Below are 23720 nucleotides of genomic sequence, written 5' to 3' on the forward strand. Positions count from 1 at the left end.
CAAGTAGGCAGAGAGGCAGGCAGAGAGAGAGAGAGGGAAGCAGGCTCCCTGCTGAGCAGAGAGCCCGATGTGGGGCTCGATCCCAGTACCCTGAAATCATGACCTGAGCCGAAGACAGCGGCTTAACCCACTGAGCCACCCAGGTGCCCCCTAAAGTTGTATTTTCTGTTTGGGAAAGTGTTTCCTGTACTAAAACACACAATTTGGTAAAAGCCATTGGTTTAAACTGCAATTAATATTCTAACCATTAGTTTACTTTTCTTCCTTCCTTTCTTTCTTTCTTTCTTTTTTTTTTTACATAATAGGCTACTGAATTCAATGAATGGAAGAATGTTCTCTTTATCATACAGTTTCTTCTTTCCTGTTTTTTGGGGTAAGAAATCATCCGTAAGTAGAAGCTTGATCTGTGATATGTCTTAACAAATCAAGTCAAAATATATATTCTGTCTGCTCTGTCAAAACCCCTTTGTCTTTGCTTCTCCACCTTTCTCTGGAAAGTAGCCTTTTAGCAAGGAGTGGGACGGGACCCAGGGTCCCTGGGAACACAGCCTGAAAGGCCAGGAGCAAGCATGAAACAGTTTTATTTTTGCAAGTCATGCTTGATATCACATTCTACTCCAAAACATGATGTTGCCTATTAATTTTTGAAAGCATAAATTAAGTGAAATAGTTGTAGTTTTCTCAGTTGTTGTCTCCCATTTGACCCGGAAAAAAAAAAATCCAAGCTGTGTTTTTGAGTCACACTTTGTCAAACCATCTTTTCTTTTCTCTCTGATTAAAAAAAAAAAAAAACAACTCAATCCATATCACACAAACTTAGACAGTACCTTTCTCTAACAAAGCCCCGATTCCCCTATGAACAACAGAGCAGAGTTTCAAAGTATTTTCTCATTTCACTATAAACTTGATGAGATGCTGTTCCTGTTTTTGTTTGCTTGTTTGTTTTACTTGCACTATTGAAGGAACTCAAGAACTAACCTCTGCAAAGTCTTTGTCCTCAGTGGTGATGTGGTAAGCGGTGCCTAGATGGGAGCCTCCATTCTCTGGGGCTTGCCTGTCAGAGGTTTGACCCTATCTGTATATAATTCCATACATTTTTGCCCCACTTAATAATGTGCTTCTTAGAAAACAAATACTCTTGATAAAAGTTCTTAATGTATTATGTCATCCGAAGTCCCTTTGCAAATGAAAATGCCATAAAGGCATTCCAATTGTAAATAAATCAGTAAAAAATGACAAAATCTTTAAGATTTAGGTTTCACCAGATTTAAAGATGAAAATTAGGTAGGTCTGTTTTTAAAGTGGGTCTTTTGAGGACACTGAAATCATTGCACCTTAGCAACAGCTAGGCATCCAAACTCTGGAATCAAATGTGCTGGGTTTGCCACTTATTAGCTCTGAGTCCTTGGACAAGTTATCTAACTACTCTGAGCCTCAATTTCCTTATTTTTAAAATGGGATCTTTAACAATGAGATAAAGTATGTGATTCACAGAATGGGGTTAGGTGGATTGAATGAGCTAGAGTGATGAGCCCTCAGCACATGGCGGACACACAGAAAATGCTCAGGAATGTTAAGTGTGGTTGTTCTTGTTAATATTTCTATTTCTTTCTTTCTTTTTAAAAAAGATTTTATTTATTTATTTGACAGAGAGAGATCACAAGTAGGCAGAGAGGCAGGCAGAGAGATAGAGGGGAAGCAGGCTTCCCGCTGAGCAGAGAGCCTGATGCGGGGCTCCATCCCAGGACCCTGGGATCATTACCTGAGCCAAAGGCAGAGGCTTAACCCACTGAGCCACCCAGGTGCCCCAGTATTTCTATTTCTTGAGGTCAGTGTGTTTTCACCCCAGCCAGAATTGGTTCTACCAACAGTCTATGGCTTCAAAATCTTTTTGCTATTACATACATAGTTGATCCTTGAATGATACATATTTGAACAGTGTGGGTCCAGTTTTGTGTGGATTTTTTTTGAAGAATACATACATCTCTGTAAGTGCATTTTCTCTTATGATTTTCTTAATAATATTTTCTTTAGCTTACTTTATTATTAGAATATAGTATATAATGCATATAATATACAAAATGTGTGTTAATTACCTATGTTCTCAGTAAGGCTTCTGGTCTACAGTAGACTATTAGCAGTTAAGTTTTTGGGAAGTCAAAAGTTATCTCTGGATTTTTTATTGGGCAGGGGGTCAGCACCCCTAGCTCCTGCATCATTCAAGGGTCAACTGTACTTTTCTTTCACTGCTTAAATATGAATCCTGAAACTGCTCTGGAAGGAAGTTTCAATTTTGGTATGGTGGCTTTTTCAGAATCCCTTCTTGAAGTTTCTCTTTCAAAGGATTGGGATATTTACTTCTTCATAGTAAGAGAAGCCATTGTAAGCTTCTGAGCACATTCTCCCTTTTGAGGATAACTGGTACAGGGCTCGCCCCTTTTCTTTGGTCCCTGCTCAAGGAATGACTCAGGGCTCACACATAGGCATCCCAACCCTTGATTCCAGAGAAATGTGATGCTCAGCTTCTTACTTTCTTCAACTCCTTCAAGTTTGCATTTCAAACTTGGGTTTTCTAACCACCAAACCCCTGTCCCATGTTGAATATACAATTACAAAATTATAACACTTTAAAAATGGATGATTAGTGAATGCAATGGCAAAAAGGGCAGACTTTTAATTTTCTTTTGTGTTAGGGTAGACTCAGCTTTCAGAAATGCAATTTGTAATCAGGAGTTTGTTGATAAAGCATATGAGGGGGTTTATGTCAGGAAGGTAAACTGGATTGTGGGCGCTAAGATAGTTAAACGCAGGGAAAAGTAAAATTTAAATTTAAAAAATATATATTTTATTTATTTATTTGACAGACAGAGATCACAAGTAGGCAGAGAGGCAGGCAGAGAGAGGAGGAAGCAGGCTCCCTGCAGAGCAGAGAGCCCAATGCTGCACTAGATCCTAGGACCCTGGGATCATGACCTGGGCTGAAGGCAGAGGCTTAACCCTCTGAGCCACCCAGGCACCCTGGCAAAAGTAAAATTTAGACTGAAATTTAAGTTGACAAACTAGATTTTAAAAAGTTAGCTCTGGGGCATCTGGGTGGCTCAGTCAGTTAAGTGTTTGGCTCTTGATTTCTGGTCAAATCATGATCTCAGGGCGTGAGATCAATCCCTATGGGACTCAGTGGTCAGCGGGGAGTCTGCTGGAAGATTCTCTCCCACTGGCCCTCCCTCCACTTGTAGACACACATACTCTCTCTCTAAAATGAATGGATCTTTTAAAAAAAAAAAAGATAGCTCTGCAGGTATTTTTAATCTTGCTGAAAAATTATGGGTTCTGGTTCATTCATACCAGCAACTGGCACCAGCTCTCAGGCTTTGGAAATGATTATCCTAATCTGTTTCTGTCCCAGTAGCAGACCCTTTGGTCCCATTGAAGCCCTAATATATTTCTCAGTAAAAACACAAAAGTACCAAGTATTTTTAAATCACAGGATAACAAATGTTCTATTTCTTGACCCATCCCTAATAATTACTATAATGTGTGCATAAAAGAAAACAGGATTCTGAGGATAGCTGGGGCACAGGAGCAATATTCCCACATTCCCAGTAAACCAAAGCTTAATGTAAAATTGGTGCTCTGGGAAGATGGACCATATAAACCCCATGACTTTGGCATCCTTGGGATACCACTGAGGCCTTGGGTAGGAGTATGTTCTTACAAGAGATGGGTGAGATGAGATTACTTGAAATTCTTTGAAGTCTGAAATTAGAATACTGTGCTAGGGTACCACTGTGGTTGATGGGAGGAGTGTAAAGTTGAGTTTATGTAAATGCACCTTCACAGAATGATAACCAGGACACATTGTAAAGGAGGTCATTCGAGTACTGTTTGTGACTACCATGAGTGTGTCATACAACTTGGGTAAATCAGTTAGTTTCTTTTCAGAAAGAGTAAGTACCTTGGAGCAGGAGTTCTGTTCTAGGGGTTTCTTCATGAGCATGTCCATCTCTTGGGGACCTATAAACCCAAGCATACTGCTGGCATCTGTTGTCTGAATGTGAATCACATATATGTGCTATTCTTTTTCAAGTAGACATAGATGATATCTGATTTAGAAATACAGAATGGCAGGAAGCTATTTTTAAATATCTTTGCATTTTATAAATTCACAGATGCTAAAATCAAAACTACTGTCAGGCCGAAGTTGACATTTTAAGCATTAAAAGTGGTCTGGTTTTCTTTGTACTGAGTTAATGGAGGTTCTTTTAGTTTAGAACCTTGGTCGTTTTAGCCAAAGGACTACATAGGTGCCTATTTGCATGTAGAAATAGATTGTTTCTTAGAAAATTGGAAGACTACTTACAGTTTTATTTTAGCCTCTCTGGTGACACCTACTGGTTATACTGAGAAATGCAGCCTTTTGTCTAGAGGCTCTTACTTAAGACATGGCTATTTCAGACACCCCCAGACCTCAGAGAAGGGGTGGGGGGCTCCTCCTGTGCTCAGCCCAGCTGGTGAGTGTGTGTCCTACTTGCCCACACTCATATGGTGCGTGGATCCAAGGTATCAGCCAATTCTGAATGCAGGTGGAGGTGGTTTCACTAAAACGTAGGATGGAGAAAACATTGCATGATTGGAACGCCAGAGTAGGAATTTTTAAGCAAAAATAAAAATAATATCCACGATTGCCTTGGGTTTAAGGCTGCATTCATTCAGGAAGCCTGCAGGAAACTTTTCTGTGTCCCTAGGTTGGGTTATAGCGCTCCCTTGTGCTATAATCTCTATTATTTTATTAGACTCCCTCCTCCAGGGAAGATGCTATGGGTTATCTACTCGTACTGTCTGGGCTGAACAGAGTAGGCACTCAGTAACATCACGTTGAGTTTTTTAATCTTTTTATTTTATGCATGAATAGGATTTTCCTGGGGTTCTGGATTCATGTTGAATTTATTAAAATTATAAACATTTAAAAAACTTTGATATTTTTTAAGGCTTTAGGTTCAATTTATAAATACTGTTGCTCTGGGTGCCTGGGTGGCTCAGTGGGTTAAAGCCTCTGCCTCCGGCTTGGGTCATGATCCCAGGGTCCTGGGATCGGGCTCTCTGCTCAGCGGGGAGCCTGATTCTCTTCCTCTCTCTGTCTGCCTCTCTGTCTACTTGTGATCTCTGTCTGTCAAATAAATAGAATCTTAAAAAAAAAAAAATACTGTTGCTCTATTTATGACACTAGCAATTTTTGTATTAACATAAGGACATTTAACTGTTTGATTAATGGCTTATTAACACAAGTTTAGCTGATGAAAATCTCTTAAACAATTTACTGTAAGTTGGTCTTTTTTTTTTTTACCTCTCAGTGAATTAAAAAAAGTAAGCATTTTAAACTATATTTACAAATATGATTCTCCTGATTTTTCTCCAGCTACTTCAAGCCCTAATGAGGTCCTCTGCAAAGCTTATGAGCCAGGTTGCTTCACAAACCTAAGCAATTCTTTGAAATCTAGTAAACCCAACTTAGAAATGTGGTAAATCAGCTTCTTTTAAATGTCAAATACTGTGTTCAGACTGACACAGGTTTTCTTACTTCTCTCCAATGAAAGCTGCAAGTCTAATCCCATTGTACATTTCAGTTTCAAACCACAGAGGCCAAGATGTCGGTTCCTGTAATTTGTCAAATTATTGTAATTACTTTCATCACAGAGACATATAGTAATTCTGAAGATTACAGAATTTAAGTTTATAATGGAATTTCTTCCTTAACATAAAAGCTTGCTGTGCTTTAGCTCTTAAGATTTTTTTTTCTTTACCATCCATCCTGGTAAGAAACACACTCAGGCCGAGTGGTTACTGTGTTGATTTGTGATCTGGATTCTGTTATTAAGAGAGATTCTGGCCTGGACTGGGGACTGGGCACTAAATTTTTTCAGAAGAGACTACCTAACACATAGGGACATAGGCTGAGCCCTTTCCTAAGAGTCTGATTCCCTCTGTTCTGCCCATGGGGATTCAGGCTTATGCCTCTTAACTGGGATTTAGTTTTAAAATCCAACACACCTTATGATCTCTTTGTATCTTTTATGGGTGGATTGAATTTTGTGCCCCACTTAGGTTGAAGCTAATTTTCTTTACTTCTTGATTGGAATGAACATATTTCTTCTGATTGGATTCTGTATTCATATATATATTATATATATGTTTTTTTTTTTTTTGATTGGTGTTTGGTCACAATTCCTTAGTCATTTTCTTAGCAGTAAGTGTCAATATAGAGATCAATGTTGAATGGCTGGTGAATTAACTTTGGACACAGGGCACAGGAGTGTTATTGGCATGTGGAATCCATTAATTTCTTTCTCCTTTTCCTTTCTTTTGTCTTTAATCCCCATCAGCTGTTTCACCCATCCCTACACCCACTTCCCCTCTCGTAACCATCAGTTTGTTCTCTATTGTTAAGAGGCTGTTTCTTGGTTTGGCTCCCCCTTTTCCCCCTTTTGCTCACTTACTTTGTTTTTTTTTAATCCCACATATGAGTGAGATAATATGGTATTTTTCTTTGTCTAACAAAACTAAAAGGCAGCCTTTTGAATGAGAGAAGGTATTTGCAAATGATCTGATAAAGGTGTAGTCTCCAAAATCTATAAAAACTTAATAATTACAAACTTTACAGTTTTGCTTTGCAGAAGCTCTTTATTTTGATGTAGTCCCAATAGTTCATTTTTGCTTTTATTTCCCTTGTCTCAGGAGACCTATCTGGAAAGATGTTGTTATGGCCAATGTCAAAGCAATTACTGTGTTCTCTTCTAGGATTTTTATGGTTTCAAGTCTCACATTTAGGTCCTTCATCCATCTTGAGTATTACTGTGTATGGTGAAAGTGGACCAGTTTCATTCTTTTGCACGTTGCTGTCTATTTTTCCCAGCACTGTTTGTTGAAGAGACTGTTTTTCCCTTGAATATTCTTGCTTCCTTTGTCGACATTTAATTGACCATATAATTGTGGACTTCTTTATGGGTTTTCTATTCTGTTCTATTGGTCTATATGTCTGTTTTTGTGCCAGTACCATACTGTTTTGATTGATACAACTTTGTAATATAATTTGAAGTCTAGAATTGTGATATCTCCAGCTTTATGGGATTGCTTTGGCTACTTAGGGTCTCTGGTGGTTCGATACAGATTTTAAGATTGTTTGTTCCAGTTCTGTGAAAAATGCTATGGATATTTTTATAGGGATTGCATTAAATGTGTAGATTGCTTTGTATGGACATGCTAACCACATTTGTTCTTCCAATCCATGAATATGGAGTGTCTTTCCATTTCTTTGTGCCATCTTCAATTTCTTTCACCAATGTTTTATAGTTTTCTGAGTATAGGTCTTTCACCTCTTTGGTTAAGTTTATTCTTAGGTTTTGTATTATTTTTGGTGCATTGTAAATAGGGTTGTTGTTGTAATTTCACTTTCTGCTGCTTCATTATTAGTGCATTGGAATGCAATAGATTTCTGTACATTGATTTTGTATCCTGCTGCTTTACTGAATTCGCTTATCAGTTCTTGCTGTTTTTTGGTGAAGTCTTTCAGATCTTCTGTATATAGTATCATGTCATCTGCAAACAGTGGAAGTTTGACTTCTTCCTTACCAGACTGGATGCCTTTTCTTTTTGTGGTCTGATTACTGTGGAATCCATCAATTTCAGTCTCTTCCATCCAAAGCCAGCAATCCCTTGTTGATTTTCCCTTCTGCACACCAGTGGTTCTCAGTGGCTGCACATTCGTATTACCTGTTGGAGCTTCGATGCTGTGCCCAGCCGAGGGACCCACCTCAAACCAGCTGAGGGAGAACTGCTGTCAGGCATCATTGTGTGTTACAAAGTGTGCCTGGCGATTCTGATGCACCCCAGGGATTAAAGACCATTGCTGTGACCCAGCTGTTAAAAGATTTCAGACCATTAAAAGAAACTCCCCATTCTTTCCGCCTTTACATGGAAACATAATGGGAAATGCACAGACAGAATGAAAAGAAGTCCTAAGGCAGAAAATTTGGCCAGTGCCCAGCTGGGCCATTTTTCCTGTAGAAAGCTGGAATTGAAATGGGGGTGTTTGAAGATGTAGGTTATAAACTCTTCATGGTAGGGTTGTCTCCATTTGTTTGAAGTACTTGTGGGTTGGTGATACGTAGACTTTTCTTAATCTGTTCTGCCCCACGAGTCAGGCGCGCATCCAAGCATTTCCTCCTTGCCCCAGGTTTCTGTTGATGTATTCCACAGTTCTGTGCAGCTTTTACAATTCGGCCCTCACAACAGCAGTGGTTGGAGCCATCAAGGTAAGCAGGTGAAGCCTTGGGAAATGGGGAACTGGCTGTGAATCCAGTCTTCACAAGAGGAGCAGGGTTAGATTTTATGGTTGCAATGGGGGCGGGGCGGGGATGAGGGTGGGTGGGTAGAGAAAGCGTGCAGACTTGTGACCTTCGCAGCTGTACCTGGGTCACCTCTTCTTAGATCTTCTCATCCCCTAATCCATGAACGAGAGGGAGGGCTTGCTAATTTAAAAAGAAGAGACAAATTACGACCTTTAATTCGAGGATGGTCTTAGAGGGGAGGGTCTGAGAAAATGAAGTAAACAAAGCAGAAAAAAATGCCCAAATCTCTGTATTCACCAAGATGCCTTGTTAGGTGCCTTGTTTGTAAACTTGGTTCTGGGAGAACCTGTTGACTAAGAAAGGGAAGCCTTGTGAAGACCTGTTTTTAATGTAGATATATGCACAATGTATAAGGTACTAAACTCATGGACTGTGTGTAAGTGTGTCTGTGTCTGTGTGTCTGAATAAACACAGCAGTGAAGAGGAGGGCGGGGTGTTCTGTGCTCTGTCCCACAGTTGCTTTGATTTTCCAATCACACCAATAGAGCGAGTGAGAAAGACTGTCTGCTCTAGCAGTAGACTGTCTGTTGGCCGCCTGGACCCTCCTAGAATACACAGGGCAGGGCACTGCTTGGAATTTGCTGGATGTCTAATCCATGCAAGTTTAGGGTTCAGTATGATAAAATTTACCAGCCAGTGATGCTGAAGAGATGGGATCTGGAAAGCTGATTACAGCTCAATGCTTACATCTTTTTTTTTTTTTCTTTTCCTGTGTATTAACTATAAGGGGCATGAATGATGCAGTGTTCTGTAATTATCATGCCACAGAAAGCTATATGTAATGGTTTTTTTTCATTCATTCAACATTCTGTGAGCAGCTACTGTGTATGTCTCTGGGAAAAGTAACTACAATATTTAGTCTCAGGTTTTACCATCTATATGTATTTTGCCCCTAAATCCTTCCCTTTTAAAATGACTAATCCTCTCTCTTTTTCTGCAGAATGTATCCATTGCCTACATTGGAATGTTAGTTGGTGGAGACTATATTTTCTCTATGTTAAACTTTGTAGGGTTAAATATTTGGTGAGTGGGATTTCTAAATGAACTCATTTTAGTAAAATATGAATTTTAAAAAGTGCGATTAATCTGTTGCAAGTGAAGGAACGGGAGGTGTTTTGACATTTTAGTTTCTAAGATAATTTTACTTAAATCATTCCGTTCATCTGTTTTTATGACATGCTCCTTCATGTAGATCGTGATGTGTGTGATGAAAATTCAGGGGGCTGAGATCCGAATTTAAGTCATACGTCTTTCTCAGGAAAAAAAAAAAAAAAGTCTAAGTTGTCTGCCTCCCTTTTGTGAAGTGGGCCTTCCTGAGGTCCTGCTCTGTCAAAGCACTATACATTAATGATATTGGGAGGAGGGGCTGATACACTTTTGAAAGGCATTTTTGGGTTCTATGGAACACTGTCTTAGGATAACAGTATAGTTTATTCAGTAATAAATATTTATTTTCTCTCCAAAGTTTTGCATGGGATTGATCTCCTCTTTTTCTGCCTCCAAAGATTTCTAACTAAGAGGGGGTAATTCTCATCAAGTGAGCCACAAGCTAGGAGAAAAACAGGGGTCTCAATCACTCCCTTCTGGCAAGATCTATAAAGAGGTATATTTTGTACAGACCAGGGATACTACCTGTGAGGTTTATTTATTTGCACTTTTTTTCTCCTTTCAGCATGGCAGGGGGCTTGAGATACTCCTTTTTAACTCTGAGCGGCCAGTTGAACCCTAAACAACCTGTGGACGAAGAAAACATTCCTCAGGCTTTGAAGAGTTAGAATCTGAGGCAGGATTGCGGACTGGGACCATAGGCGGGGCGGGGCGGGACTGGGGGGCGGGGCTGGGGATGGGGCATCCCCGCTGTAGGAACCTGAAGCCAGACGTTTTGGTCACGGACAACACTCAGACACCCGGTGAAAGCACAGCAGGAGCATCTGCCATCTGCGAAGAGAATCTACCTCACATGCTGCTGCACAGCGAGCCATCGCCAGCCCTGGGAAGCTTATTTGGGCAAAGCCTTACCATCTGAAAGCGAATCTTTCAGAGGAAACCAATGAGGAAAGGGACCGCAACCAAGGATTTTGGGCGGGCAGAGAACTGATTGGTCGGCTAGCCGCATCTCTGAGCTGCTGTCCCCCCCAGTACCATGTGCATTTAAGAGGACGGAAATGGCCGACGGTGTGAGAGTCATTATTATCAGCACCTTGGCCTTAATTTCAAGGATCCCAGACAAAGCAGAGTGCCAGTGAGAACAGTTTTCAGTTTAAACAAACATGTCCTTATTTTAATAAAATTAGCCCATCAACTACAAGTTAGTTGTTAGCTCTGATTTCATCATATATGTTGATATCTTTTCCCGATCATCAAAGTAAAATAAAAAATAATTTATAGGCAGGTGTCATACTGTGACATTATTTAGATAGGCAGAAAGACTCTGCCTGAAGGGTGATATTCCTTTTAAGGCTCATGCTGGAAACTATTACAAAATAACTCAATGGGAACAACAACAACAACAACAACAAAAACCCCCCAAAACAAAAAAACTCTCCAAGTGCCCTGTTCACATTTAAGTAGCTCATATTTCTCTCCCCATCTCCCCAGGTTTGTTCAGGGGCCTTTGAAGTTCCAATCACCTTGATTTTAACCAAAGGCACATTTCATCATAGGTTCATCTGACCTCCCAGAGCAGTGGTGTGTGGGAAGGAGCCCTGAACGGATAAGCATTATTATTTTCATTTCCATCAAGGAATGGACTGGGGTCCTGGCTGGCTCGGTTGGAAGAGCATATGACTCTTGATCTCAGGGTCATGAGTTTAAGTCCCGCGCTGGGTATGGAGCCTACGTAAAATAAAGCAATGGGCCATCCTTGTTGGGGTTGTGGTGTAGGGTAAGGCTCCAGTCTGGTGGACAGGAGCCTTGTAATCCCATCTCCATCACTACCCACCTGATACCTTCTCAGGTTACCTTGCTACTGTGACCTCCATTGTTTTAATCTGTAAAGTTGAACTGGATCTCCAAACCCTTGCTAGCTTTCACTTTCTAAGTTTCTAGAAGCTGAGCCAGCTGTGGGGCAGAGCAGCAAATGAAGGAGTGACTGTATTGATGCATTGTTTCCAATTATCTTTCAAAAAAATTTTAGTTTTAATTGTAAAACACATAGAACATAAAATTTACTATCTTAACCATTGCTAAATGTATAGTTTGGCAGTGTTAAGTATATTCATATTGTTGTGTAAACAATCTCGAGAATATTTCCATTTTGCAAAACAAACTCTGCACCCATGAAATGGTAACTCAGCATAGCCCCTGGCAACCATCATTCTACTTTCTGTGTCTATGAATATGACTGCTCTAGATATCTACATGGAATTGCACAGTGTTTGTCTTTCTGTGCCTAGCTTACTTTACTTAAGGTAATGTCCTCAAGGTTCATCCTTGTAGCAGATGTCAGAATTTTCTTCCTTTTGAAGGCTGAATAGTATTCTATCATATGGTTGGATATACCACATTCGGGCTACCCATTCATCTATCAATGGACACTCGGCTATTTATGAATAACTCTGCTAAGAGCATGGGTGTACTCATGTGTCTTCGAGACCCTACTTTTAATTCTTTTGGATATTAAAATTTGTTTCCTTTATATTCAGAACACTTTTGACATCAAATGTGTGGAGTTTTTCCCTCCTATCAAGGAATTCTCTTTCTCTCTGGACTCCAACTACATGTCCAACAATTCAATTAAATTCTAACTGCCTGGAGGGAGGGCAGACCCCGCAGGTGAAGGGTTCAGTCCCATAAAACTGTCCCCACTTCAGATGCCAATCCCAAGTCCCAGGTTGTGACCTATGCTTCTAACCAATTGGCCATGAATCAGGGGTTTGCACACTCCCTCCCTCAGGTTGGATAATTTGCTGGAATGGCTCACAGAACTCAGGGAGAGTACTCAACTCTCTGTTACTGGTTTCTTACAAAGAATACAGCTCTGCAACAGCCAGAAAGAAGAGATGCATAGGAAGAGGTGTGGGAAGGATCTTGGAGCTTCCATGCCCTCTCTGGGCCCACCGCCCTCCCACACACTGATGAGCTTGCCAGCCCCAAGCTCTCTAAACCCCACGGTCGGGGCATCCTTGCCATTTCCTATAGCAGCTGCATCATTTTACGTTCGTGCAAGGGCTCCAGTTTCTCCACATCTTGTCTCACTTGTTATTTTCTGGGGGGCTTTTTGTTTGTTTTGTTTTTGTGGTAGCCATTCTGATGGGTGTGAGGTGATTGTGTCATTGGGGTTTTGATTTGTATTTCCCTAATTCTTGGTGATGTTGGACATTTTTTTATGTGCTTGTTGGCCATTCGTATGTCTTTAGAGACATGGCTTTCTAAATCCTTTGCCCATTTTTGAATTGGGTTGTGTGTTTTGTTGTTGAGTTCTAGGAGTCCTTCGTTGGTTAACCTTACTTTGGAAAAACTTCTAGAGTGTGACCGTGGGGCCCCCGAGTTGTTGTGTCCACCTCCTCCTCCTGTGTCTTGAGCATCAGTCCTGAAGCCCAGAGGCCAAAAATGCTAAGATTTGAAAACTGTGAAAACCCACTTCTCATTTTCTCATTGACAAATAAAACGGCAGCACATTTTTGCTTTCTTCCAACAATTGTTTTCTGGTTTTTATTTTCCGAATCCTTGAAGATGATTTTGTGTTTTTCTACTCTTAATATGGTCAATCCTTTGTTTGTTTTCATAGCCAGGATGCCTTGTTGGGGATTCTTATTTTGTTTTTGTTTTTTTTCTTCTGCAATCACCCTGAATCTTTTTCTTGGCCTTTTCTTACATGACCCTTTTTTTTTACCTTTCTGTGGAGACTTCTCCTGCTTCCATGTGTGGCCAGCAGAGGGCACACGACGAGCAGCCTGGCAGCATTTGCAGTTTCTAGAAGATCCCTAAAGACCCAGCTTCCTGCCCTGTGACGGTGGTGGGAGCTCCAATCTGGTTTTTGAATTAAGATTAGTTGAGGAAGCTGGGTGTGGAGAGGTGGTATGAAAGGGATTTGTACGATCAAGGAGGCTAATGAGGAAATGTAGCCTCATGCCTCAGGTCTCCAGATTTCTTTTTTTCTTACTGAAAGATATTGTAAAAGCCATCCTGGATAGGACAAAGAAAATTAGTTTAATATCCTTGATATCTGGCTTACTTCTGCCTATTGTATTGCAAATAACAGTGACACCATTTGTTAACTTGGACTTTTTCCTGATGTTTTAATATTTTCCTTGCATATCAAATGTATCTCAAATACTGGAGTTTTGGACAGCTGAGTTTCCTTAAAGAATTGAACTTAGTTTAGAGAAGAGTTATATATTATATATATAATGTATATATATACATATACACACAGTTATATTTATAGTATGTGTCCCTCAGGAAAATGGTGAAGTCAATAATATGTCAATAATTCCAGAGTGTTAAGTCAGTTCTTCTCCCCGCCCCCAACAATTGTTTGAATTTAGTTTTCTCCTTTCTTTTCAACTTCATTGTTTTTCAGCTACAAAATAAGCTTAAAACCACAGGTTTGGGTGTACCCTCTGTGAGAGCACAGGTGTTTGTCTCGGGTCAGGGATAACATCTGGTCACAAAGCACACTCCGATGCCGGAGACCCCAGACAGCGCATCTTCTGCCGGGAGTAACTGGGCAGAGCCCGCCACAGATGCAGACGTTGCCTGGACAAGCTGTCCTAAGGATTGAGGAAGAGCAAGATCAAGGAGAGGGAGCAGATCGCTAGGGAGAGGAGCGCCCACCCTCAGAAGCCGCTCTTTATCGCCCTCCTTTCATATCCTCAGTTACTTCTACAACTAACTGCTGATTACCATCAGTCTCGGCTTCTTCTTGTAAAAGCTTCTCTGTGACTAGATTAGAGTCTGGAAATTTCAACCTCTTTTCCTTTGAATTGCCCCACTTCATCCAACAGGCTGTTGATTTCACCGATTAGGCACTAATTTTCTTTTCCAAACATTTGTATTTCTTCTGGGAATAATTCATTTCCCCTCAGCTGTCTCTCCGGGAGCCGGATTCAGGTTGTGCTTTGCTCAGAGTCTTGTTTGGATATTCCTCAGGGACAGGTTTTTCCTTCAGAGAATTTTGAAGGTTTCTGTGAACTTTCTCAGAAGACGTGGATTCTCTTGGCTTTGTATTTGGTTCTGGTTCCAATTTTTTCTCATCACCACTTGCTTAAATCCGGTGACTCTTTGTCCTGAGTAAAGTTTGTATATGGTTTTAAAGTAACCTTCTGTGAAATCCGAAATAGCACTCCTGTGCTTGCTGGAAATTATCTCCTGGGGGCTTGTGTGTTTCGTTGCTGAATTAGCTCTGATTAGATCCTCACCAATGTCTGAGTGTCCTGGTCTATCTGATTTTCTGCATATGTCATCCTTCCACATTCAGGCATGAGGTGGCCATAAGCATTAATATAATCTTTCCTGTGTTCCAGGAAATAACTTCTCAGCTTGCCAGTGTGCAAAATCTTGTGCGGGACACAGGGATGCACATGGATGGACACCCGCTTGGGTGTGTGGCAAGTGCTAGGACAGAGCAGGTGTGCAAGGCACAGAGATGGTAACTACAGGCCTTTTCCTTCCTCAGCCTACAGCCATGCAATCCATCAGATGAAGACAGCACCTTCCTCCAAGTGTTATTGTAAGAATTAAACGAGATAACGCATGGAGAGTGTTTTCGCATTGCTTGACCCCTAGTGACCAGTAAAAGTTAGTTACTGTTGTTAATAATAATATTATTATTATCATTCTTATTTCTAATTATCATAGGGAAGAACTCTCAAGACAGCATCACTCTACAGAGAAGGCATATTGAAAGGCTGACTAGGAATTTACCAGGTGGGGACAAGGGAGGAAGACCACTTCAAATTGAGTCTTGGTTCCTTGCCTTGTGGATCATTTTTGTTTTCGGCGAATGGATATGTGTACTTGGGGATATATTTTGAATGCTGGGACTTGGCAGGGGTCAACAACCTAGCTGACCAGGAGTTGCTGCTCTGTGACAGCTTTCAGGAAACCGAGGGTCTCGGCAGCTCAGAATCTCTGTTGCCTTTCTGTCATCAGACATGGAAACATGGGCAAAGAAAGCACGCCCCTTAGGAAAAAGTCAGAAAATCCCAAGCCCTTCCCGGGGATGCTCAGGTTCAGGACACACTGTCTACGTGCCTTCTGACTCTTCCCTCCACTCCTCCCATGAAGAGCCTCAGAGACTTTTCCCACGATGCCTGTCCACAGTCTGGGCCAGAATATGAGCATTACCTGGGGGGACTTGTGAGAGAGGCAGACTATCACGGTGCACACAAACAGAATCTGTATTTTTGCCCAGGTGGCTTGAGAAGCAACCCCCACCCCCACCAGATGACTGGTTCAGATCATACTCCTAGTATTGGGTCTTAGTCAGGCACTCATAAGCTTTAGGGGTCAGGGGAATGGGGATAGGGAAAGAACACGTCTTGATTTTCTCTAAACCAATTTAGCATTTTTCACTGGAAAATGTAGACAAAACCATGTATTAGCTGTATTTCTGATTTTGTTGTCAGGATATTGAGATAAATATTGCATATTGAGAAAATATTGAGATATTTTCATATCACTGTAGAGTTTCTGCAAAAAAATCATTTATGTCCCACTGAGGATTCTAAATGATTAGACCTTCCACTAGTTCTTGCTATTTAATATGTCCCCAAAGAAGCAGGTGTTTAGTATATCATATTTAGAAAAATACGGTGATAGCTTTTTTTTGGTAATTGGTTTCCTTTATATTTTTATGCATTTTTAAGAAAAGATTTTATTTATTTATTTGTCAGAGAGAGAGAGACATCACAAATATGCAGAGAGGCAGAGAGGCAGACAGGCTACCTGCCAAGCAGAGAGCCCAATGTGGGGCTCGATCCCAGGACCCTGAGATCATGACCTGAGCTGAAGGTAGAGGCTCAACCCACTGAGCCACTGAGTGAACCCAGGCTCCCCTATTTTTATGTATTTTATTTTAGGCATTTAAAACCATTATTTAGGGAAGGAGGTTGTAACCATCTGCAGGGGTCCATGGCATGAAAAAAGGGAAGGAACCCTGAATTAGAGGGAAAGAGAAATTTCCAGATTAGTGCTTTCCTCAGGAAGTTGTTCCATTATTGGCCTTTCTCCTCGTGGAGGTATGTTGCCTGAATGGGTGTGGATGCACCCGGAGCATTTTTTGCATCTACCCCCTGGGGGTAGGGGTCATCCTTCAGCCAGTGGTGGCCAGCTGAGTGCAGGGCCAGAAAGAGGGAGAGCAAGAAAGAGCCATGAGGGAGATTGGCGACAGGCAGCTGGCTTCCCTGCCATAACTTCCTCAGAACGGAGATGTGGATCCTCAACTGCGTCACAGTACAGAACCTTATTCTTCAAATTCTGTGACTGCTTGCCTGGAATGTAATAGTAAAAGTCTGTGCAGAGGTGGGATGGCAGTGGGAGGAGCTTTGCAGAACCACTCTCCAGTGAAACATACAAAACTAGAGAAAATGATACAAAACAACCATTTAAGATCTCTGGAAATTATCATAGGGGCATGTAGCAAATGAGGAAACATTGATTCAGGAAAACCTAGTAAACTTGGTAAGGAGAGTGTGGCCTTGGAGCCTTGACCCACATCCATCCTCTTCCCTCCCTTACTTCAGCTTGATGGAAGCTCCATCCCCAAGTTGGTGTGGCCGAGGAGATGGCCTCCTCCCAGTTCCTAGTCAAGAATTATCTGATTAGGAGGTGCAGGCCACCAATGTTTCTCATCTTCTCCAAGTCAGAGAGGCTCAATTCCCAGTGAGTGCTGGAGGAGAATAGGGCCTCCGTCTACAAATCCCCATCCATAGGACAGAGGCTCTACCCAGGTGTGCTAAGCCAAGAATCCTGGGTTCCCAACTTGATTTTAGAGCAGAGGTTTGACTGACGCTGACAAGACCAGAGGCTACTGCCCTGGCTCACATTCAGAGTGGTGGCTCAGAGAGTGTGCCCAGAAGAGGCAGTCTGTGCAGTAAAGAATGTGACCTTACACAAACAGATGTCTGGCCTTTGTTTTGGACTTCTAGGCACTTCTATGCCCTTTGAGTATTATATCTGATAGAAAGGTTATGTTTGCCTGGTGTCTTCAGGTCATACTGGATAGCCTGACAGTGTGATTTAGGATGGAGGCTAGCCACAGTGGGAAGACCAATAAGGTGGTTTAGGGTGGGGATTGTGGGTGAGGCCCGGGGAGGCTGGTGACTGAGATCAGCCATCTTGGCAATCAGTCATACCTATGTAATGGAGCCCCAATAAAACTCAATACTGAGGCTTGGTTTGGCAATACTCCATGCATATTATCACACTCTGATGCTAGGAAAGAAGAGTGTCCCGACTCCATGGAGAGAGAACAATGGAAATCCCACATTTGGTAGACTCCACTCTATGCTCTCTCTTAGCACTTGTGGCTTTGGGATGGAATGCTATTGTGCAATCTGGCTTTTTTAGGGATACTGACAATTACTTGAGGGTGGCAGTTTCTTTTTCAGAAACTTTCCAGGGGACTGGGGACTTCTATTTTGGGCAACTCTTCTAGACTGAGTTGTTCATGCCTTCCGGTCTCAAACTTACAGTATTGGCTTGAGGAGCAGGGGGCAGATAGTGTTACCATGTGTACAGTTTTGAAGATAATGGTCTAGTACTGTGTATTTTATCTAGGAAGCCAAATGAGGAAATTAGTGACATGTAGACAACTTGCATTTTCCAACTGTGGTTTATTCTCCTGCTGTGAAGGCAACTATTGTGTAAGGGTGGCTTCTGGAATCAGATGGTCTGGATTTATGTCCTAGCTCTGTCAATTTAAAAAAACAGATTTATTAGGGCACCTGGGTGGCTCAGTTGGTTAAACAGCTACCTTTGGCTCAGGTTATAATTCTGGGGTCCTGGGATCCATCCCTGCATTGGGATCCTTGCTCAGCCAGGACCCTGCTTCTCCTTCTCCCTCTGTCACTGTCCCCCAGTTCCTGCTCTCTTTCTCAAATAAATAAAAAAAAAATCTTTAAAAAAGATTTTAGTGAGGTGTTATTTAAATACCATAAAATTCACCAATTGCAAGTGTATAATTTAATTTTTTTTTGTAAATGTACAGAGTTGTGCCAGCATCACCAAATCCAGTTTGAGAATGTATCCTTCACCCCAAAAGAGCCCTCATCCCATTTCTAGTCAATTTCCAGTCCCACCCCCAGCCCTAGGGAACCACTAACCTGCTTTGTTCAGAATGCATAGCAAGAAAAGTTGCCAGTGATTCCAGGACCCCACTAGGGCATGAAGGGAGAGTGTGAGGTTTACTGCACCCTCAGGAGTACTGAGTAACAGCTTCAAGTTCAATTTACTTATTGACATGTATGTAGTATTTTATTTACTTAATTGTCATTTCTAATGATGCAGGGGGTTAAATATTATTCCACACATTTGCATATTCATTGTGTTTCCTCTGTATTTAATTCTTTGCTTAACTCTTTCACCTCAAGATATTTTTTGACCTTTGGCCTCGACCTTGTGTCCTGAATCTGAGGCCTCCTTTGGGCCCATATCTGGGCCAGCCTTAAGCTTTTGTGTTTTTGATCCCAGTTTCAGAGGCCACTTCTCAAACTATTTGTCTCCATACTATGTGGAGTTGCTAGACACGTATGGCAGGGAAAATTTTCATTATTATTTATTGAGCCTTAAGAATACTGTATAGAGAACAGATGGGTTGTTATCAGAGGGGTGGGGGGCATGGGTGAAATGGATGAAGGGGGCCAAAAGGTACAAACTTCCAGCTATAAAATAAATAAGTCCTAGGATATAATGCACAGCACGGTGACTAGTTAGCCATAATGTATTGCATTTTGGAAAGTTGTTTAAGTGTATAGGTCCTAAAAGCCCTTATCATGTGAAAAAAAAAGAAAGACATTTTGTAACTATATATGGTGATGGATTAACTAAACTTATTGTTGTGATCATTTTGGGTTGTATACAAATATCAAACCATTATGTCGTACACCTTAAACTACATAATGTTATATGCAAATTATACCTCAATAAAAAATAAACATTTAAAAAATTTGCTGATTTAAGTATGCTTATGATAGCTTTCCAGCTTAAACAGATTTTTTAAAAAGATTTATTTATTTTAGAGAAAGAGAAAGAGAGAGACAGTAGGGTGAGGAGGAGCAGAAGGAGAGGGCCAATGAGAACTCCAAGCAGACTCCACACTGAGCACAGAGTCCAGCATGGGGCTCGGCATCATGACCAATGAAATCACGACATGAGCCAAAATCACGAGTTGGATGCTTAACTGACTGAGCTACCGAGGCTCCCCTATATAGTTGTTTTTAATATATATATATATATATATATATACACACTATATATACATGTGTATATATATAAGATAAAAAATTTTTAAAAGACTACAAAATGTGTTTAAAAGTTTTACACTGTATTTAATGTTTATTGCTACTATAATAACATCACTCATTTAGTTGCATTTCTTGAGTGGAGGTGATAACAACAGCAAATGTAGACTAGTAAAAACATTTCTACAACTGAAGAACTTGATTTTCAAACACATGGAGGTACTCGTGTGAGTGGTAAAAGACAAATTAATTTAAAAGTTTTTCTGAATCCACAGTCAGATATTGGCATGTAATTCTTTAACTTATTAAATGGGGTTGAATATGTAAATGTGTGTGTGTGTGTGTGTGCGTGTGTATGAAAGATTTATTTATTTATTTAAAAGAGAGAGAGCAAGCAAGCAGGAGCAGGGGGAAGGGCAGAGGGAGAGAGAGAAAGTATCCTCAAGCAGACTCCTCGCTGAGCATGGAGCCCGATGTAGGGCTCCAGCCCAGGACCCTGAGATCCTGACCTGAACCAAAATCAAGAGCTGACCACTTAACCAACTGAGTCACCCAGGCACCCCTGAATATATTTTGTAATATTGAGAGGTAAAGGTGGAACTTTGGTCTAAAATCAAGCACACAAGTGAGGTGCCACTTCCATTTTTTGGTAATATGGAAGGTTAATTTATCTACATTCATTAATTGTAGAATAAAATTTGTTTGAAATTGAGGTATAATTTACATGCAGTAAATCACACAGACTTTAAATGTACAGTACAATGAGTTTTAATAATAGTGTATCCCCATGAAACACACATAGTAATCAAAATATAGAATATCCTCGTCAACCCAGAGAAGTTCCTTATGACCCTAACCATTTAATTCTGCATTTCTACTGAGAAACCAGTATTCTGATTTATTTTACTAATGATTAGATATTCCTGTACTTGAACTTCATGTAATTGGTATCATTTATATGAAGATAGCTTTCCAAGTAGATCTCAATAATCCCCACCTCCTTATAGTCATATCCTGTGTAATCTCCCTTTGCATGGGGCTGGAATGCGTGTTTGCCTCTCAGGCATAGAAAACAGCAGAAGAAATGTGATGTTCCTTCCAAGACTCCATCACAAGAGAGTGGATTCTTTCTCTCTCTGACTCTTCTCACTTGCCCGATCTGATGAAGCAAGCTGCCATGTTGTTGCAGAGGCCCACAGGCTAAGGAACAGCTGTGGATGTGAGTGTGTGAAAATAATTCTAGCAACAAAAAAGAGTGAACTTGGAATGCATTTTTCTCAGCTGAGCCTTGATATGACTGCAGCCATGGCTTCACTCTGATGGCAACCTGTGAAAGATCTTCAGTCAGAGACAACCAGCTAATCCATGCTTGCCCACAGAGCTGGCTATGTCTGACTCCTTTTGGTCAACAAAGCGTCTGATTTTGGTCTTGTGTTTTGGGGGGGTAGAGGAAGATATATTCTTAAAAATCTTGTGAAAGCATCAAAAGCTATCAAGACAGCAAGATATTCTAGTGTAGGAGTAAGATCAAGTCTAGAGAAAAATATTGCTCACTAAAAATACATCAGCCCTACATTTGCTAAATGGGCTGACTTCCAGCCTCCATAAAGATGAGCTCCCAAAAGACTTTTATATACTCAGGATATAAGTGATCTGGAAGAATAGGGAAAATAATCAATAACAGTGTAATAACTTTGTATGGCAACATGGTAACTACACTTACCAAGCACTGAGTAATGTGTAAGTTGTTGAATCACTATATCGTATGCCCAAAACTAATATGACATTGTGGGTAAACCATACTTCAATTAAAAAAGAAAGATAGGGGTACCTGGGTGGCTCAGTTGTTTAAGTGTCCAACTCTTGATTTTGGCTCAAATCATAATCTCAGGGTCTTGGGGTACCTGGGTGTCTCAGTCGGTTAAGCATCTGCTTCTGGCATGGGTCATGATCCCAGGGTCCTGGGATTGAGCCCCACACTGGGCTCTCTGCTTAGCATGGAGCCTGCTTCTCCCTCTCCCTCTGCCTGCTGCTCTGCTTGCTTGTGCTCTCTCTCTCTCTCTGTCAAATAAATAAATAAATAAAGTCTTTTAAAAAAATAATAATCTCAGGGTCTTGAGATCAACCCCCTGCTGGGCTCAGCATGGAGTCTGTTTGAGATTCTCTCTCTCTCTCTCTCAAACAAACAAATAAATAGATAGATAGATTCAAGACTTTCCTGAATGAACTTTTTATTGCTAATTTGACTGAAGCCATGTAAATGTTTTATACATTTATAGAACAAAGTTAAACCACAAAGAATTAAAAAAGATGCAATCTCTGAAAAAAATGAAAGTAAAAGAAGCCAATATGTTTACACTTCAGAGGACAAAGCCAATGTATTCAGAATCAAGATATTCAGTATCAGAGAAAAATAACTCAAATATAAAGTAACAGATAGTAAGTAAAACTTATACACTCCTAACTTTGGCTCATGAAGTATATTCACATAAAAGAGTTTCCCAGTTTTACCCCAGAAATGGTTAGAAATAATGACAAATTTAGTAACAAAGAGTAATCTTGGTGTCCAGTCTATAGTCTCTAGATGTGGTTTTCCACTAATAGGAATCAAGCTCCTCTGAGAAAAGGCACATTCTGTGTCTGAAGCAGTTTTTTATTCTGGAAAAACATAGACACTAGCAAACACTGCTAGGCTCTTGTCAATTTTGTCCAAAAAATCCAAGGAGTTCTTTTTGCTTTTTTGTTTCTGATAGTCAGAAAAAAGAAAAGTGCATTTGTCAAGTACTTCTTATAGCCCAGATATTGATATATATATATGTATGTGTGTGTGTGTGTGTATGTATACATATATACATATACATAGAGAGAGAATATTATATAGAGAGGATATATATAATATAAAATCAATATATAATATATAAAATATATTTATGTATTATATATTATATATACATAATACTGTATATATATTTTAAATTTAAAGTTTTTAGTCTTCATTTTATTTTTTTTAATTTTTAAAAGTCTTTATCTATTTATTTTTAAAATTAATTAATTAATTTGACAGAGAGAGATCACAAGTAGGCAGAGAGGCAGGCAGATAAAGAGAGAGAGGGAGGTGGAGGAAGAAGGCTCCCCGCTGAGCAGAGAGCCTGATGCGGGGCTTGATCCCAGGACCTCAGGATCATGACCCAAGCTGAAGAGAGAGGCTTCAACCCACTGAGCCACCCAGGCACCCCCGTTCTATTTTTTTTTAAGATTTTATTTACTTATTTATTGAGAGGGAGAGCTTGAGTGGAGGAAGGGCCAGAAGGAGAGGAAGAATCTCAAGCAGACTGCACTCCAAGTGTGGAGCCTGAGGTGAGGTTTGATCTCATGACCCCAAGGTCTTGAAATGACTGAGTCACCCAGGCATCCAGTCCTCATTTTACAGGGGAGCAAGCTAGGTCTCAGAGTGATTCTGTAACTTGCTGAGAGAAGGATCTCTGCCAATGGGAAGATCTGGAAAGTTTTAATAAAAGGAGTATCAACTCAGCTGGTTCTTAAAGGTTTGATGGAATATTAATTCAAATTTATGATTTTTAGTTACAAAAGTAATACATGTTCATTGTGGAAATTTAAAAGGTATAAAAAAGCACAAAGATGCAATGAAAAAAACAAACCCTTAAATCCACCATCTCAATACAAAAACATCATTAACATTTTGGTGACTATCCCTATATCTCTTTTTTGCTAATTGTCACATCTAAATGTACAATTGGGACTACACTCTTTAGTTACCTGCACTTCTATAGATGTTATTTCATTTAAACTTCACAGTAGCTCTACAAAGTAAGAAGTATTAATCCCATTTTATAAGAATAACTTGAGGGGCAGAAAGTTTAGTCAGTCCAAGTCACATGGCAAAACCAAA

General features: G+C 40.4%; 1 protein-coding gene and 1 pseudogene across 3 annotated transcripts in view; one reads left to right on the forward strand and one right to left on the reverse strand.

The window, feature by feature from the left end:
- The window catches only part of SLC35D2 (solute carrier family 35 member D2), a 49920-nt gene extending 37867 nt beyond the window's left edge, over positions 1–12053 (forward strand). For 2 of the 3 annotated variants that reach the window (XM_059411714.1, XM_059411715.1), the window contains 4 exons: positions 306–373; positions 8231–8309; positions 9346–9428; positions 10078–12053. In XM_059411714.1, the coding sequence (XP_059267697.1) occupies positions 306–373; positions 8231–8309; positions 9346–9428; positions 10078–10180 (333 nt within the window). In that variant the 3' untranslated portion in view covers positions 10181–12053. The remainder of the gene's footprint in view (positions 1–305; positions 374–8230; positions 8310–9345; positions 9429–10077) is intronic. The other variant, XM_059411716.1, reaches the window with a different exon arrangement.
- Positions 12054–14199: 2146 nt separating this feature from the next.
- On the reverse strand, positions 14200–20989 carry LOC132024151 (syntaxin-18-like; annotated as a pseudogene).
- Between the last annotated feature and the right edge of the window lie 2731 nt (positions 20990–23720).

Source organism: Mustela nigripes, chromosome 9 (genome assembly GCF_022355385.1).
Source record: "Mustela nigripes isolate SB6536 chromosome 9, MUSNIG.SB6536, whole genome shotgun sequence".
NCBI classification, from domain to species: Eukaryota; Metazoa; Chordata; class Mammalia; order Carnivora; family Mustelidae; genus Mustela; species Mustela nigripes.